This window comes from Styela clava, chromosome 14 (genome assembly GCF_964204865.1).
Source record: "Styela clava chromosome 14, kaStyClav1.hap1.2, whole genome shotgun sequence".
Lineage (NCBI taxonomy): Eukaryota > Metazoa > Chordata > Ascidiacea > Stolidobranchia > Styelidae > Styela > Styela clava.
This window is the reverse complement of record NC_135263.1, coordinates 11794245-11811826: the sequence shown is the minus strand read 5'-3', so window position 1 is coordinate 11811826 and position 17582 is coordinate 11794245. Positions and strand designations below refer to the sequence as shown.

At 34.5% G+C, this 17582-nt stretch overlaps 4 protein-coding genes across 4 annotated transcripts in view; 2 read left to right on the top strand and 2 right to left on the bottom strand.

Moving 5' to 3' along the window:
* The window catches only part of LOC120340978 (transmembrane protein 131-like), a 142063-nt gene that overhangs the window by 70949 nt on the left and 53532 nt on the right, over nucleotides 1-17582 (top strand). The gene's annotated exons all lie outside the window — the stretch shown is intronic.
* LOC120341002 (uncharacterized) lies at nucleotides 11892-13110 on the top strand. Its single transcript, XM_039409418.2, has one exon. It carries the CDS (start codon nucleotides 12025-12027, stop codon nucleotides 12835-12837), a length of 813 nt encoding a protein of 270 aa, XP_039265352.2. The 5' UTR covers nucleotides 11892-12024; the 3' UTR covers nucleotides 12838-13110.
* On the bottom strand, nucleotides 13362-14610 carry LOC120340999 (uncharacterized). The gene is made up of 3 exons (XM_039409413.2): nucleotides 14221-14610; nucleotides 13864-13926; nucleotides 13362-13782 (listed from the first exon to the last, which is right to left on the bottom strand). Exons 1-3 carry the CDS (start codon nucleotides 14608-14610, stop codon nucleotides 13375-13377), a joined length of 861 nt encoding a protein of 286 aa, XP_039265347.2. The 3' UTR covers nucleotides 13362-13374.
* LOC120341000 (large ribosomal subunit protein uL15m-like) lies at nucleotides 14637-16899 on the bottom strand. The gene has a single exon (XM_039409414.2). It carries the CDS (start codon nucleotides 16016-16018, stop codon nucleotides 15167-15169), a length of 852 nt encoding a protein of 283 aa, XP_039265348.1. The 5' UTR covers nucleotides 16019-16899; the 3' UTR covers nucleotides 14637-15166.

Below are 17582 nucleotides of genomic sequence, written 5' to 3'. Positions count from 1 at the left end.
TTGGTAAAATCACCAAAAATGAATTCATTGAACGAAATTATAATAACATTTATAGTCGGATGTGCAGAAAAGTTGCGTATACCTTGGCGCATCCTAACACATTTTGATAAATGACAAATAACGAATTTACAATATATTAAGGATGGGCTCTCTTTTGTACTGGACTCACTAATACCAGCTTCAGTTTGACTCGTATTCAAAAAAAAAAAAATCTAATGTGTATGCAGGCCTTGTTTGTCTATTGGGTATGCGTTTCAAGCTCGCCATTGACTTTTTGAAATTACAACGTCGAGACACTCGAGAGTTTGAAAACATTACTCGTGCTCAAACTATCTCACATCAACAAAAACAAGCTAAACTCGAAACTCCACAGCCAATTTCACAAAATATACTGACAGGTAGCAGTATGAATTAAAAATCAGTAAGAAATCAGAAATGACAAATCTGTTTGAATATTCAGTGTTGCTGTGTCTATCAGCGATAGCAAGACATGAAAATTACAAGATAATCGATAATAATATATGTGTCACTTGAATCAGTGAGGACCATAACCGATGTATTAGACAATTTCTATATTTTTAATTTTATCAAAATCTAACAAAATAGAAATACGTAGTAAAACAATTATAAATAAAACACATGTCAAGTGTGACATGATTGAAATTTGAAACTTTCGCTTCTGAGTAATAATAGATAATAAAATACATGATTAATTATGATGACTTGCACCCCGTATCAGGCAAAAACAGGAATAATAGCAACTAGAACCGTAGTTTGAATTGTACAGTGAATTTCAAATCCTTAATGAGGACAAAATTTTTCACACGGACGGCACTTTTCCTATCTCACAAGTATCCCCCTTCACGAGTTTTAAGCCACAATTTTTTTTATCGAAATGGTCGTAGGCATAGCGGTTGAATCGTGGTGGCAATGGCATATAAGATTGTAATGTCTCAAATCTTAAAAATTCAAACTATACCAACATACCGGACACCAGAACAGATGCAAAACTTCGTAAATCGCAAGTGATTACCGTGCATAATAATGTCAATTGAGAAGAGGAACATAGCGAAAAGAGAACAAATAATGTCACTGTTTATAATTTTTAAAAAAATTGTCGAAAGTATCACAAACACCCAAGTTTTGACCCACATCGTGATATGTGTCATTAGTTTTAGACATGCGATAATAAATCAGTGCCTCATGAACAAGAACCTGCTTTATGTAATTTTTTATATGCTGTTTACCTGATTCAAAAAGTGACACTAAATCACTTCCTCTTTTAAAACAATTAGATTTGTAAATTAACATTTTTGGGGGAGTGGGTATTTTTCTAAATCCCAGACTATAATTTGTATTAATGGCAATTTCACAGTACTTAGAATGTAAGTATTTTTCCATATTTATGAGAAAGATACCCTCACCAAAAACCATATCTAATTTTCTGTTGATTGATGCTAATAGTCTATTATAACCCTGTAAAAACATTGAATGTCGAAACCCGGAGTACTCAATTCTGGCTCTTTCGAATGGAAGATTCACAGTTTTTTCGAGGTCTGAGCAAATCAAATCTAAAGTAGAATTTTTGATAGAAGACCAAGTTTCATCAGACTCATAAATTGGATCAATCTTTTGTATTTTATGTTTTACCACAGAAACACGGTTGTTTTGCGACAAAGATGGGGGAACCCTGTACCATTTTCGTTTGACAGTCTTGATAGTGTCGTGAACTGGGGAATGATCTATCTGATCTATTTTTTTATGACCAACTTTGACATAAAATAGGAGAACACAATTCTGTTTTATCAATTCAATACAGTCCACGTAAGGCATGATAGAAATATTGATATCATCAAATACAGCAACTTGAGAACTTTGTGGTATAAAAGAGTACGTAACAAAATGACCACGGTCTACTCTTGAACCCAAATGGATAACACAGCTGTGTAATTCATATTCGTTATATGAAGAGGCAGAATCATCATACATCGTGATTTTATCTAGTAACTCAACCGGTTGCGTTACTTTTCCGTCCTCTGCACATCTGGCTACAGCAAAAGTCAACAATAGAGGAGTCAATATAAGTTTGCTATTACATTGAGCTCGTTGACCACAATTGTTACAGAATTTATCACAGCTTAGTTGACGATCTATACAGACTTGGGGTGAAACATTGAAATCATTATTAAGTGAAATTTGAAAATAGTTAACATCAGTCATTGTTTGCGAAGTATTGTGACCACATGAATCACACACATTGGTCCAAGAAAATATGCAATTCGTGGTTATTCCAATATACTCCAATACACCTCTTTGTATTAAAAGTATTGCAAATTCGACCACATCATGATGCTCGCCAAGATTCCATCTAAACTCCTCACATACCCCCATTAGAACCGAATGCAATTTATCCTTTTCTAGATTATTCCCGTCTTTTAAAATTTTCAAAATACCACATATACTCTCATTCAACCAGTTTTTAGCGGAACAACCTTCTACTTCTACATGTAATTTTGATAGAATAGAAGCAAAAGACTGGAGGGCGGAATTGAACCAACAATTATTCCAATTATTGATCATTTTTGTATGCATGGCGTAACTTCTAATAACAACTTCTGGATCTGTTTTATCGCCATCTCCAAATTCGCCCAAATTGAGCAGTTCATAAGTTATGAAGTGACGGTATTTGAATATCAATTCTGAATTAAAAGCAGGTGGTTCACTCAACGAGCACCAAACATCAGTAGCAATGCATGTACAGACCCCACAACTGCTATTGTCATTTTGACGAATCAAACACCTTTCATTGTATTTGATTTTTTTTTCAGCTGTGATGTTTTTTTCTAAAAACGGAATGAAGTGTTTCTCTATCCTTTCTTTGAGTATTTTGTTCACTTCTCCCAATGAATCGATAACGGTAATATTATGGGTTTTGATTGATAAAGCCATTAGAACAAAATGTGAATTATAAAGCACAGGAAATAAAACATATTCAATAGAAGACATGTTTTTTTCATAATGCAATATTCGTTGCAGAGTATTTTCAGGATTTTTAAATTGATAACCATTTAGTATCTGTCTAACAAATATGGTATCGGTACATGCAAAAATGACCCTATTCAATGAAGCGTTATGGCGGGTAACAGTGCAATAGATGTAAGCGCTAACAGCATTCTCGGTTAGCTGGCCAGGTTCATAATCGATTTCATTGGCATGTTTTTTTAAAGCTGAAACAACTACTTCGTTCTCAATTGGGCATACAGAGCATACATCCATCCAAAAAATAGGGCCATATTTTATCTTGAATGCAATGTGTGATAGGGTCTCTAATTTGTTTGTCCAGATATTTTCTGAAAACGACATTATTTTTTGCATTTCGGTATTGTCAAGATTCCAAACGTAGGGAGTGCACCAAGTTAATTTAGATATATTGCAGTTATTATGCGCAGTATCAATTTTGTCAGATGTCTTTTGCTGTGGTATATTGTTGTACTTTTTAACAAATTTCGCCAAAAGATGCTCATTGTAGGCGCCCTTCCCACGACATTTTCCTCTTTTTTTGAACTTGGATTCAACCATTGGGCTCTTTTTGATAGTGTCTTCAAGTATATTTTTACGTTTTCTCAAAAGATAACCACGATGTTTGACCAAGTCACCAAATTGTTTTTCAATAATTTTCAGTTGTTCTATATATCGATAAGTGAAATCATCAAGTCCAGAAGCATGGGTGTTATTGAAAAAGGTTCGCTTCATGTATCCAAAATGCTGTTCAATAGCACCCTGTGTTCTGTTATCCGAAGCGATATTTTGAACAGGGCACTTAGACAAATTGGAATACATCTTGCTGAAATTAGCAAACAATTCTTTCTGTTTAGCATTAGAGGATTCTGTTTGATGTCGAGAAAGGTCGCCAATCATAAGAGCAGAAGTGGCAACAACCCTGCTCAGTACGTACTTGACAATCACCTGGCAAAAGTTTTCATTATAAAAAGGGTTTATTTCATCAGCAGTACCAATGAACTTGTGTGTTAAATAGGTTGGAGACTCAAAAAATTCGTTCAACATTGTAGCATATCTGGCATAAAAGGGAGATTCTATTTCTTGTTTCAAGTCCATTTTTTCGTTTGCAATGAGAAATTCATCACTGGATTTTTCAACCCCGTGTGATGAAATTTCACTCAAATTGATATTAGAACCTTTTCCTAAAACTAAATTTAAGAGCGCATTTTTTACATATGTTGAATTTTTACGACAGTTCGTCACTACAAAGAAATTTGCAACTAAATCATCAAGCTCATCGAGCATTGTGCAATTGAAAAATTTGGACATCCACACCATACTATCTGTGACATGAGTGAAATGTTTAGAGCACATGATAAGAGCGGCTCGCATAGCATGGCTATAACAATTTTGAACAATTGAATGATCCAAGTCTGAATGTTTTGGTTTGCCAATAATGATTCGAAAACATCTGTTGTAATATTCAACTCGAGTCTCCCCGCAAAACGATTTTAGGACACCATTCCAAATAGCCATGGACCCATCAATCATAATTCTTAATGGCTTTCTACAATGGCCCAATTCTGCGACTTGAAAGGCTTGGACTTGATCAAGAAACGCACTAATGTCAAGCGCCCTATGTCTCGATGTCACAAAAGACGCAACTGGTAGTGAGAGGTATCCCCGATGGGGGTTTCTCGCAGGCAAAGTGTAAATTTGAAAATCACTACTGGAAGGATTGCGCCTAATGATACCTCCAGTAGCATCCAAATAAATAATATCCTCCTGGAAGCGGGCGGAGTAATATTTCAACTGTGTTTTGCTCATAATTATTATGCTGGGTGGCTCTGCACCAATGAATCTTATGTAATTATCTCCCTCATATTTTTCAGATTCACGATAGAAAATTTTGTCTGCCTAAAGTCTTTTTTCTCATTTTTTATTTTCCGCAACACGTCACTTGAAGGGGCGTACGAGTGCGAAACAAATTCCCTCTCTTCCTGTGTCAGTTTATCGTAAGCAATATTATAATGAACAGAAGGTGGAATAAATTTCATTTCATCTCTTAGTTTTTTCCTAACCTCACCCCGTACATGAATGCTTCGCTTACAGCCAATATTATGTTTGCGAAAGCCGGTGATTTTTATGCGACCCTCCAACCTACCAATTGTTTTGTAGAACATAATAGCAATATCAACGGAGCATTTTTGATGAGCACACTGCAGCTTTAGGTACCCTATTGGTTTCAAGATTTCAGTCAAAGGTTCAGCGACACTTTCTGGGGCATATAAATAGTGATATCGCAAAGTTGGTACACAACATTTATACAATTTTTGCACTTCCGCAATAACAAAATTCTTAGCCACATAGATACCATCAGAGCTAAGTCTATGCTCCGTACGATCACACATGATATGATTCCAGATCGTTGGAGATATTAAAAATACGCTACACAGATCTACTTGCACACATGTGCTATAGATCTGTGTTTCTTCACATGTATCATGTGTTTCAGCAACATTGCTCTGTACTTCTTTGCGAATATCCAAATCTGAAAGATTGCAAATTTTGTTGGAATAAGGTAATTCATCCGAATTTTCAGTCACATGATCAGCAGGAAAAAAATCTGTCTCGCTGCAATCCATTTTTTGTTCAGTTTGAGTGTCTTGTTTAGAGTGGTACGGAGTTTGAGTTTTTTTGTTGTCACTATGTGTAGAATGTTGAGGTATTGGTAACACACTTTTGTCGTGTACAAAAATGTACCCGCTTGAATTTGGACTATGAAAAGCAACTTTCGTATTCGAGCATACGAGTAAAATATTTTCCCATTCTTTATCATTCACATATTTCAAATACTCACTTTGGATGACGCATGCAGGGTGAAACCACCTTTTACATTGGTCGCATTCTACCATTATTTCATCTCCTTTCCACTCACTCTCGCAATCACAAAAAACTTGGCCTTCATAATCGGATACGTTAAATATATCACCTGTATTTTGAGGCGGTATCTCAAGAATGTTACTATTTTCAAAGGCCTCAGCGGGAGGGACAAATGGAGCGCAATCCACTGGTTCCATCGAATCAATGTCGCGAATAATTCTGAGAACATTTTTTTCACTCCGATCAAGGTGCTTTGAAGAAATTTCTTGCAGCGCTACTGCTCTCTTGTCTGAGCGCTTCAATGAATCATGGCAGGGCATGATCTTTTGAGAGTGAATGGGCAAGCATGCATTGCGTATTTCGTTTCCATGTTCCTTGAAAAAATTAATTAAAAGCAACTGTCTTGTCTTGTTAGATCTCTTTTCCCAAAATTTATTCATACGAAGAAAGCTGGCTTGATGGTCAAAATCCGCAAAATCTTTAAGATTATTTTGTATTAAATATTTGGCAATAGCCGTACATATCTTTTTTATCCATTTAGAATTCCCTGAACATTTGATAGTTTTTTCGCTATTAGTTTTAAAATTAGAATTCAGAACTTCTGTCGTTTCGCCACGTTTTTTCCCTTCAGATTCCAGTAGTTTTTTCGAATTTTCCAAAGAAAAATGCATACTATTTGATATCAAAGCGTTCGGAAACCTTCCTCACTTCTTAGGAAGAGAATTGGACGTAATAAACTCGATTAAATAAACGAACACTTGACACCAATGCGTGCAAATCAAAACGACTTTCAAATGTCGGAGAGATATGAAAGCTTTAGGAAACCTTCCTCACTTCTTAGGAAGAGAATTGGACGTAATAAACTCAATCAAAAAAACGAACACTTGACACCAATGCGTGCAAATCAAAACGACTTTCAAATGTCGGAGAGATATGAAAGCTTTAGGAAACCTTCCTCACTTCTTAGGAAGAGAATTGGACGTAATAAACTCGATTAAATAAACGAACACTTGACACCAATGCGTGCAAATCAAAACGACTTTCAAATGTCGGAGAGATATGAAAGCTTTAGGAAACCTTCCTCACTTCTTAGGAAGAGAATTGGACGTAATAAACTCAATCAAAAAAACGAACACTTGACACCAATGCGTGCAAATCAAAACGACTTTCAAATGTCGGAAAGATATGAAAGCTTTAGGAAACCTTTCTCACTTCTTAGGAAGAGAATTGGACGTAATAAACTCGATCAAAAAAACGAACACTTAACACCAATGCGTGCAAATCAAAACGACCTTCAGATGTCGAAAAGAAATGCGATCGATATTTTTTCTGCTACAGTTTAAGAAGTATGTTTGAACCACGCCGTTGATTATGACGCAGCAGTTACAGCGAACCGAGCAACGCAAGCGTAGAAAATGTTGCCCCGAGAATCGATTTCCTGAACAATACCTCAATTATGACGTAGGCGAAGTGATTTGTCCTGCGGTCCAAGGACTTCTTTCGTTCACAGCCGTACACAGTTTTCAGAAATTAGATGTGAATCACTAGTTGTCATCATGCCTTCCCGGGAGTTTTAGTTTACCAAATTTATTCAAATATAACGTGCACTCTCTAAACACGGTGTATTAATTTTGATTAAAAATTGGTATAAATATTTTTCTACTTTACTTAATGAAAAGTAACTCAAATAAAAAGAGGTTGAAATTCTACTTGAAACATTTAACACTGACATCTTATAACAGGTTTGAATTACGGTGGAATGCCATCTGAACATTTAGGAACTGACGCTTTTTAACAGTTACTTTTTTGATGCTGTCATGGCGAGAAATTTTACCTTAATTTTGCGTAACTTATTTAACACCCTGTATATTACGCATGTATTACGCACATGGCACATCCTTGGTTTTTTTGCATAATTATGCGCGGTATACGCGAATAAATACGGTAATTGCAATATTCAAAAATTAGTCCCAGAAAAGTCATGATAGACTATCATTACCTGTAAGCGGTATGTATTTTTTTTTTTTCAGAAAATAGATATTTAAAAAAAAGGAAATGAGTTTGTAAGTGCCAACTCTTCAAATCACTTAAAAATAATCATCAAAACTTTTGCAATAGTAAAGTAAAAAAATATTTTTAGAGGGTTCAAGTGTCTAGGAAAAATGAATATGAAAAAGTGTTCCAAAGCGAAAGTTTTGGCTCTTAACGGATGATCAGTAGTCAATTGAATGGACGTCGTGGGGAGGAGAGTTTGGGATGTATATTCGACATTGAAATTAGAATGAACATCATTGATTTGACCGAAAATCGCCATATACGAGTTACGTCAATTTTGCGTCAGATAATCAAAATTCAATCGGAAAATTCTAAAAGTTATAAGTTTTTGTTGAAATTCATTAAACTTTGCTTATATTCTTTATAAATATATCTTTAATTTAAAATAATAAAATCAACCCCTCTTGACCGGAAACACATGCTGCTGGGTTTTGAAAATCACCAAAATCGCCATATATAAGTTACGTCAATTTTGCGTCAGATTATCAAAAGTCAATCTGAAAATTCACATAATTCCGAGTTTTTGTTGAAATTCATTAAACATTGCTTACAATTTGTATGACTTTATCTTTAATTTAAAATAATAAAATCAACCCCCTCTTGACCGGAAACACATGCTGCTGGGCTTCGAAAATCACCAAAATCGCTTTATATGAGTTTCGTCAATTTTGCGTCAGATTATCAAAGGTCAATCGGAAAATTCACACAATTCCAAGTTTTTGTTGAAATTCATTAAACTTTGCTTACAATCTGTATGACTATATCTTTAATTTAAAATAATAAAATCAACCCCTTCTTGACCGGAAACACATGCTCTTGGGCTTTGGAAATCACCAAAATTGGCATATATGAGTTACGTCAATTTTACTGCAGATTATCAAAATTCAAAAATTTATAAGTCTTTGTTGAAATTCATTAAACTTTGCTTATAATCTTTATAAATATATCTTTAATTTAAAATAATAAAATCAACCCCCTCTTGACCGGAAACACATGCTGCTGGGTTTTGAAAATCACCAAAATTGCCATATATGAGTTACGTCAATTTTGCGTCAGCTTATCAAAAGTCAATCGGAAAATTCACATAATTCCAAGTTTTTGTTGAAATTCATTAAACTTTGCTTACAATCTGTATGACTATATCTCTAAGTTAAAATAATAAAATCAACCCCCTCTTGACCGGGACAACTTGCTGCTGGGCTTTGAAAATCACCAAAATCGCTAAATACGAGTTTCGTCAATTTTGCGTCAGATTATCAAAACTCAATCAAAAAATTCAAAAGTTTATAAGTTTTTGTTGAAATTCATTCGACTCTGCTTACAATCTATATGACTATATCTTTAATTTAAAATAATAAAATCAACCGCCTCTTGACCGGGACAACTTGCTGCTGGGCTTTGAAAATCACCAAGATCGCTAAATACGAGTTACGTCAATTTTGCGTCAGATTAACTCAATCGAAAAATTCAAAAGTTTATAAGTTTTTGTTGAAGTTCATTCGACTTTGCTTACAATCTATATGACTATATCTTTAATTTAAAATAATAAAATCAACCGCCTCTTGACCGATACAACATGCTGCTGGGCTTTGAAAATCACCAAAATCGCTAAATACGAGTTTCGTCAATTTTGCGTCAGATTATCAAAACTCAATCAAAAAATTCAAAAGTTTATAAGTTTTTGTTGAAATTCATTCGACTCTGCTTACAATCTATATGACTATATCTTTAATTTAAAATAATAAAATCAACCGCCTCTTGACCGGGACAACTTGCTGCTGGGCTTTGAAAATCACCAAAATCGCTAAATACCAGTTACGTCAATTTTGCGTCAGATTAACTCAATCGAAAAATTCGAAAGTTTATAAGTTTTTGTTGAAGTTCATTCGACTTTGCTTACAATCTATATGACTATATCTTTAATTTAAAATAATAAAATCAACCGCCTCTTGACCGATACAACATGATGCTGGGCTTTGAAAATCACCAAAATCGCTAAATACGAGTTACGTCAATTTTGCGTCAGATTATCAAAACTCAATCGAAAAATTCAAAACCTTAATAAGTTTTTGTTGAAATTCATTCGACTTTGCTTACAATCTATATGACTATATCTTTAATTTAAAATAATAAAATCAACCGCCTCTTGACCGATACAACATGCTGCTGGGCTTTGAAAATCACCAAAATCGCTAAATACGAGTTACGTCAATTTTGCGACAGATCATCAAAATTCAATCAAATAATTCACATAATTCCAAGGTTTTGTTGAAATTCATTTGACTTTGCTCACAACTGTATCTTTAATTTAAAATAACCAAATCAACTCCCTCTTCTCCGGATTGTAATGTTCGTCTGACGTCATTGTTGCTTTAGATTTCTTACCGTAGCTGATTTAGTTGAAATACAAATCCATTTTATGATGTCCACATTGTTTATAAAATTGAATAATATACGCTATGTTTGGTATTATATATGGCCAAGTCAAAACGTGCTGCTACTGTTCTGGTATAGTGAAGTCGAATCTATAAGGTATCTGCTTTTCTCCGAATGTATCATGGGGCTGTCCTTATTGGCCGTTTTTGAGAAATCGACGTTCCAAAAACGATAATAATCTTGTATACCTGAAAAATAATTTTTAAATCACTTAGTCTTTTTTAAAACACTATTTTGCAGTCAAATTCGTTGTATTCATTCAGTTTAGAGATTTTTCCATGTATTTCCGTGGTCAAATTTTACTTTATCAACCTTTTCAATCTTTATATGTAACTATAAGTGAACTTATATGCGCGTGGAAACTATATTCAATATGTAAAAGTATTCTGGCTGAAAATGCTGCTAGCTTCACAGTGGTGTCTGGGTCGTACGTGTTTTTGTTGCTATGTTAAATGAAAGACCAATCAATGCTGTTTGTCTGAGAATGCTACGCGCTGTGTGTTTCGGTATTTACTGTTTTATTTGTATCACGTAATATCAACATAATCAAAGCTCATTCAAAGGAATTAAAGAAGTTTATGTATATATAAGAGATTGGATTTAAAGTTAAATGGTGGACGATTGCGAGGTTTCGATCCTTTTATGAATCTAGTTGTGGATGATGGAACAGAGCGCAGAAAAGACGGGACCACTGCACCTGTTGGAATGGTAGCCGTTCGTAGAAATTAAATATTAATGTTGGAAGCATTGGAACGGATACAATGATTTTAAATTGAACTAATCAAAAACGGCAAAAGAACCTGATACCCAAATCCATGTTTGTGCGTAGACTGTTATGAAACATTCAATCTACCTATTTACAGAGCTTGTTTTTTTTAGTAACAATTCTTTGTCACTGTGTTATTTTTGCAATGAAATTGAACTACAGCATCATCATTTCACGTCAACAGTGTTTTTCATTTCATATTTTTGTGGGAAAAGCACTGTTGCGATACACATAGTCTACCATACCCATGCATTCTATTCTATCAAAGTGTACCGGTATTTATTGATTGGGACCCACCGAGTGTTAATGTTACATAAGTTTGACGCCCGAACGATACCCATTCGTGTTATTGTCTTTATTTTGAATATATATTTGTGTGTTGAATGTGGGTAAACTGACGCATGTATATCTACATGTATTAAACCTTTATAAAGGTGTTGCCAGTTTCCCCGATTTTCCCCATCTTCTGTGTGTTCATTGTTTGTGTTTTGTGTATGATCTTTTTTTTTGTGGGAGAATCAAAATATACTTATACTGAAGTCATTCAAAAATCAATTTCGTCTTGTTGGGCCAAAACAAATAAGTCACAACCGCATTTGCCAGCGGTCATGATTATTATGTACGTGTGTATTAGTAGCGTTATGTCGTATAAAGGACCAAGCACGGTATTGTACTCGTTGCTAGTTTATCACTTTGAACGTACTGCCCTATACCGGTAACATTATGCAGTTATGTGAGCACATCTGCACTCGGGGCTGTTGTAAGATTTATTTATCTTCGTTGCACCAAAGCAAATGAGTCGCAATGGCCACCTACGTGCAGACATAACACATACTGGTACTAATTTATTTAGAATATCGTAGAAATTTAAATAATTGAAAGATATGGCAACAGAAGAAGAAAAAATGGATGTTGTTGTTCCAGAGCATGAGGCAGGAGAAGTAGTCGAAAACACAACACTAACAAATGAAGAAAAAGCAGAACGGTTGAGACGAGCAGAAGAAAGAATAAAACAAAGAAAAATTGAAATTCAAGAGGAAGAGAGAAAAAAAGAAGTTGAAAGGGAGAAGCAAAGACGAAAGCAGGGACAAGATCTCGTGAAAATTAAATCTGATATTGAATGGAGGGAAGCGCAAAAACTTGCAGAGGAAAGAAAGCGAGAAAAGAGGGAAGACAGACTCGCACGTCAACGTGTTTTGGATGAAATTGCTCAGGATCGTGTTAACATGAAGGCTAAACAAGCAAAAATAAAACAAGAGTCTGAACATCATGCTCAAGTTGATCCAAAGCAAAATGAAAAACAAGAACGTCAGCGTATCAAAGATGAAATCGCCAGAGATCGAGAAAATACAAAAGCAGAGAGAGAATCTAATAAAAAGCAACAAACTGCTGATTCCACATCTACAAAACCTCCCGTTGTTCACAAGAACTATAATGAGGCAAAACTCCAAATTCGGTTGCCAAATAATGACAAACTCATTAAAAGTTTTGGGGCTGATGAACCATTGAGTGCTGTACGCTTGTACATCACAATGAATTCTGATAATCAACTTGGACCGTTTATAGATATATCAACCTCTTATCCCCGTAAAATCTTTAACGAAGATGAGATGCAAATGTCATTACGATCATTGAATCTAATCCCTACTGCAGTTATATTGGCAACAAAGAAAAAAGAACCAGAAACAGCCATTTAAGTTTCTTAGCTTTATGTTCCATCCATGCCTAGCTATTAAATGATAATATCCCGTTTCATCAGCATACTCACACATGTAATTTTGGTCAATCATGGCCATATTCACACTTGTACTTTGGTTCAAACTGTAATGTATAATCTGGTTTATAACAGACTGATTGATGGTAGGAGAACACAGTGTATTGATAATCATACCTTACTGAAATTGCTTCAATTAAATTCATCCTATAGCTTGGCATTTTAGTACCTTGCAATACATATTTCAAATTCTTTGCATGAAGGTGTTCACTTACCCTTTTATAAGGATGGGAGGGTCTTCTAAGCTTTCTAATGACACAAACAGAATGAACTAATAGATGCAATATCTAGGACCTGAAAAAAAACGCACGCTGCAAATTTCAATCGTTAATTCTAACCCCTGGAATACCTTCCCTAAAACGACGCAAACTTGGATATACTGCGTGAATATGGCCATCCTAAACAGTATTATTACAAAATCACCTTGCATAAATAATACCCAAAAGGTTATTCAAATAATTTATTCTGCAATTGCTTGTAAAATATGACGAGCCCGTTTTAGCTTAACAGTTGAATCATTATCATCATCTTCTGTTAATGAGTCATAAATAGATTGGGCATCTGTTATAAGTCTGGATCTGGCACCACCTTTTGATCCTTCCAAATATTCCACAAGATAATTAAAGTTTGTATCATTTATCGCATCTTGATCATACATGTGTTTTACCAGCCAAATTTGTCTGACTTTTCGGAATTTCCAGTTCTCCCTGTCATTTTTCCATTCCAATAGATTGGACAGAGCTTCTTCCTTCTTTTGAGATTTTAGAGTATCAACTGGATCGACTTCTTTTTCTTCACTGTTCTCTTTATTAATTTTTCCACGCTTCTTCGCTTTCTTAGGTAATGTGGTCTCTTCTTGTTCATCTGCCTGAATAACAGAGTAAAGTTATTCGCGCTTACCAGCGTCATCTTACACATTTCAATTATTACTTGTTATACAAATACTTACTTTGTCAATTGTTTCCACATCTCCAGGTTGATCCAAATCTTCTGTTAGCAATGATTCGAGAGCCTTTATGGGAGTTAAAATAAATTACAGCATCTTATATACATATATTCCATTATTGTTTTTATAAATATATTATCGGTTTCAAGGATAAGAACTCGTTAGGAATTTGGACAGAATCAAAGACTCTTGGAAAAACATTATTTAAACTTTCATGTTTGGTTTGCGGAGTCAAATTTAACGGCAAATACATTTGCATTTTCCATTTATACTGTGAACTGTAGAGTCATATCTATCACTTTTTAATGAACACACTTGAGTACATCTTAGAAATTTGAAATTCACGAAGTTTCAACAAACCTTCTTAGCTTTTTTGTCAGCCCAGATTTCTTTTTTGTCACTGAATTTCATTCTTTTACCATTTTTCTTTGTTTTATCATCATCATTTTTCTTGTTTGCCTTTCTTTTTTTACCAGATTTTTTATTAGTTGAAGCAGCATTTTTGACATCTACTTTCGAATCAAGATTAATATTACTTTCTTTAACAGTCTCCATAGAATTTTTATTTGGTACTTCGCTTAATTGCTCATTTTCTGATGGCAATTTCACTTTTTTCTTGTGCTTTTTAGATTTTTCGGAAGCAATTTCCAAGTGCTCAGTATTATCATTGTTTCTTCTATCTTTGTCACCAGATTCAACAGGATTTTTGCGTTTCTTTTTCTTCAACAAACTGATATCTTTGTCTTTCATCTTTATGAATAATTATAAAAAAAGTATCTAGAAAACAGAAATAAACATATTTCATAAATTAAGGATGAAAATTTTAAAAATGTATTGTGAACCTAATTACACAACTATCTTTTAGGTACAAAACAAAAAATTTTTGATTCAATCTTCATGTAATATCCAGTACGCTGAAGCAATAAACAAGACTATCAGTTCCTAGTAAACTTGTATGGCTATGAATTATGATGTCAGTTCAAATTCAATACCTATCTAAATTTTATTGATTTTATCTGATCAATATAATACCAAAAATTTTATGTCGTTAGTTCAGAAGAGTAAAATATTGTAGCTTTATCAATAATGCAATATCAAATACAAAAATTAAACTGGGAAACATGTAGGCAATTTAGCAAAATATTGTTCGTGCCCTTATAATAAACTTTTGTGACTATAATGAGTCACCACATATATAGCAAATTGGCGGTGGGCTTGATGAACTGTGAATGCCTTGCTTCACCAGCCATGTTCATGTATCGGGAACTGGCTAGAGGCTGTAGTTGAGCCATCTCATAAATATAATTCAATTGCTGAAATATTCATCTATAAATTCCCCTGTAGGTTTAATAACAACTTTGTCTGCAAGATTGACAATCCATCCAGGAGAAAGTCCAAAGAAAACTTGTCTTGGATCCTTTCTCATCATTAACATTTTATAATTTTCGTCTTTAGTAATATCAGGAAGTTGATATCCAAATTTGTTAGCAAGTTCAATTCTTGCTTCCTGGAGTTTTGCCGGGTCGCTCAAATATCCTCTCATATTGGGGTCACAATAGTAAGTCACCAACTCTCGAGGCGGCAAAAGTCTTTTATGAATAGGATTACCCTGTAGAAAATACTCTACTGGCCTGCAAAGTGCCGAAACACTTTTCGGATCATAAAAACCTGTTGTTATTGTGCCACCGACACGTTCTACAGCAGAAATCGAGATTTCATTTGCAATTTGAACTTCGATATTAACTTTCGCTTCAAATATATCAGCCCCTTGTTCGACAAGGAATACTCCATGCAAAGTTTCGTTTAAATCCATTTTCAGAGCACGAGAATTTACTAATGTTGTAATGTCAATTGGCTCCGATGGATCAATTCTGCCCAGATCAATCATCCTTTGTAATGTCCATAACGTCAAGGGCTGATAATCTCTTTTGAGATTGGCATCTTTATTGTAGCCATATGTAGGTATTCGAAGATGAAAAGGGAGTTTGCCTTTCTCATAGCCGAGTGGATATTTCATAATAGGTCTATGTTTGTTACGATTTCTTGCATGCTGCCCTCTTTTATTTGGGCTTCGCTTCTCAGAATAAGGATTTGGTGTCACATTTTTTAAATTTACCCTTGGCGATGATCGCAAAATTTTCGATATCTTATCATACATTGTGAAACTGAAAAATTATAATGAAGGATTTTTAGCTGAACAAGAGAGCATGATCAAATATATGGACACAAAGATCAAACCACTTATATGAAGCTTAAAATCCGGGATTTTCTGTAGCAATTCACACCAGTACTGATAAAGTATCAGCTGAGCACAATGTCGAATTCAAATGATCGGCAGACTAACCTGATAGAATGTCACATTGCAATACCATAAGCATAAAAAATTGAGGTGAAAAGAATTCTGCAAAATAGTTCATTGGTTCACTTTATGCCCAATAACATATCAATACAAAACTTAATTTCAATCAATTTTTTTAGTGTTTTAGTAGCCAGAGTGAAAGAATAATTTGTATCAGAAGTTGATATCTTATTTTCAACTTATGCCAAATTGTATCATTATTGAAGATGTAATAGAAAGCTAGCCATGGTCAAAATCTGGAGTGGAACTATACAAATCCATATCCCTGTTCACATATATACATTTCTGAATGGCTATAATCCTATAAATATTATGGCAACAAGTTATAGATTAAAGAAGGTACAAGGAAACTCTTCCTTTCTACTGTGTTTTTTGCAATGAGAGTGTTCATGAAATTATGATCACCATTTGGGTTCAGCGACTTTTATTTATAAATATGAAATCACGAAAACTAGTCACAGATGCAAGATAAGAAGAGTGCTTTTCGACGCAAATAGTTCGGCATTACAATAGTTAAATTGTCAAAATACAAACACAGTCTACAAAAGATTTCTGTGTAGAAGACTGTGGATAAAGATTTCAGTATGCCTTTATAAAACGCAAAATATATAAAACAGATCCATCTATGTAAAAAATGAAACAACAATTATTCTATTGGAAAATTTAATATATACAATGTTGATTGAATATAACCAATTTTAGAAACTGCATTCAATTTTTTTTGCTTGCAACATTCACTTGTTCCAGTTTCAAAGCAAACCTTCAGAGCTTTGTTTTCGGCATTAGCTTACTAATTTGTTAAAATTTAACGTTAGGCTGTTATGTCTGTATGTTTGTAGCTAATATCAGAATATTTCAACACTTCATGACATTCCCGGGTTTTGTTCGTCTCTTTGCACTATTGGTTCCCTGACCAGTTCCTTTTATCGCCTAACATGGATGACCAATAATATTACACCTGTCTTATCCTAAAATGTCTGACACCCGCACCAACCGAACCCCACAAACAACGCGCGTCCATGTGGACAACGGCCGTCCACACTGGAAAGCATGAAGTTAATGATATTTGCAACGAAATCCCATACGGCCAAAATCTCGTTGGAAAGTTAACCTGAAAACCAAACAGTGACAAGTGTTGGGCGATCCTTTTTCTCGGTTTATTCTTGATGTCCGTTACAGGCTCTTGCACTTCGATAGTTTAGCCTGTTATGTCGAAATCTGGCAAAATATTATATCGTTTAAAATGAAACCCATGAATGTGGTATGCGAATATACCAACTTATAGTGCTTCGATGGCTAATTAAAATTTCACTTTTCCGCATAAGAAAAATGACTTTTGTCATAGGAACTGACTGCAGCTCTG

Bases quoted from the DNA above. Each gene is read 5' to 3' on its own strand.
- LOC120340999 (XM_039409413.2), bottom strand. From the start codon at position 14,610: ATGAAAGACAAAGATATCAGTTTGTTGAAGAAAAAGAAACGCAAAAAT. The intron at 13,927-14,220 runs GTTTGTTGAAAC...ACTCCCATAAAG, and splicing joins CTGACAAAAAAGCTAAGAAG to GCTCTCGAATCATTGCTAAC. The intron at 13,783-13,863 runs GTAAGTATTTGT...TCTGTTATTCAG, and splicing joins ATGTGGAAACAATTGACAAA to GCAGATGAACAAGAAGAGAC.
- LOC120341000 (XM_039409414.2), bottom strand. From the start codon at position 16,018: ATGTATGATAAGATATCGAAAATTTTGCGATCATCGCCAAGGGTAAAT.
- LOC120341002 (XM_039409418.2), top strand. From the start codon at position 12,025: ATGGCAACAGAAGAAGAAAAAATGGATGTTGTTGTTCCAGAGCATGAG.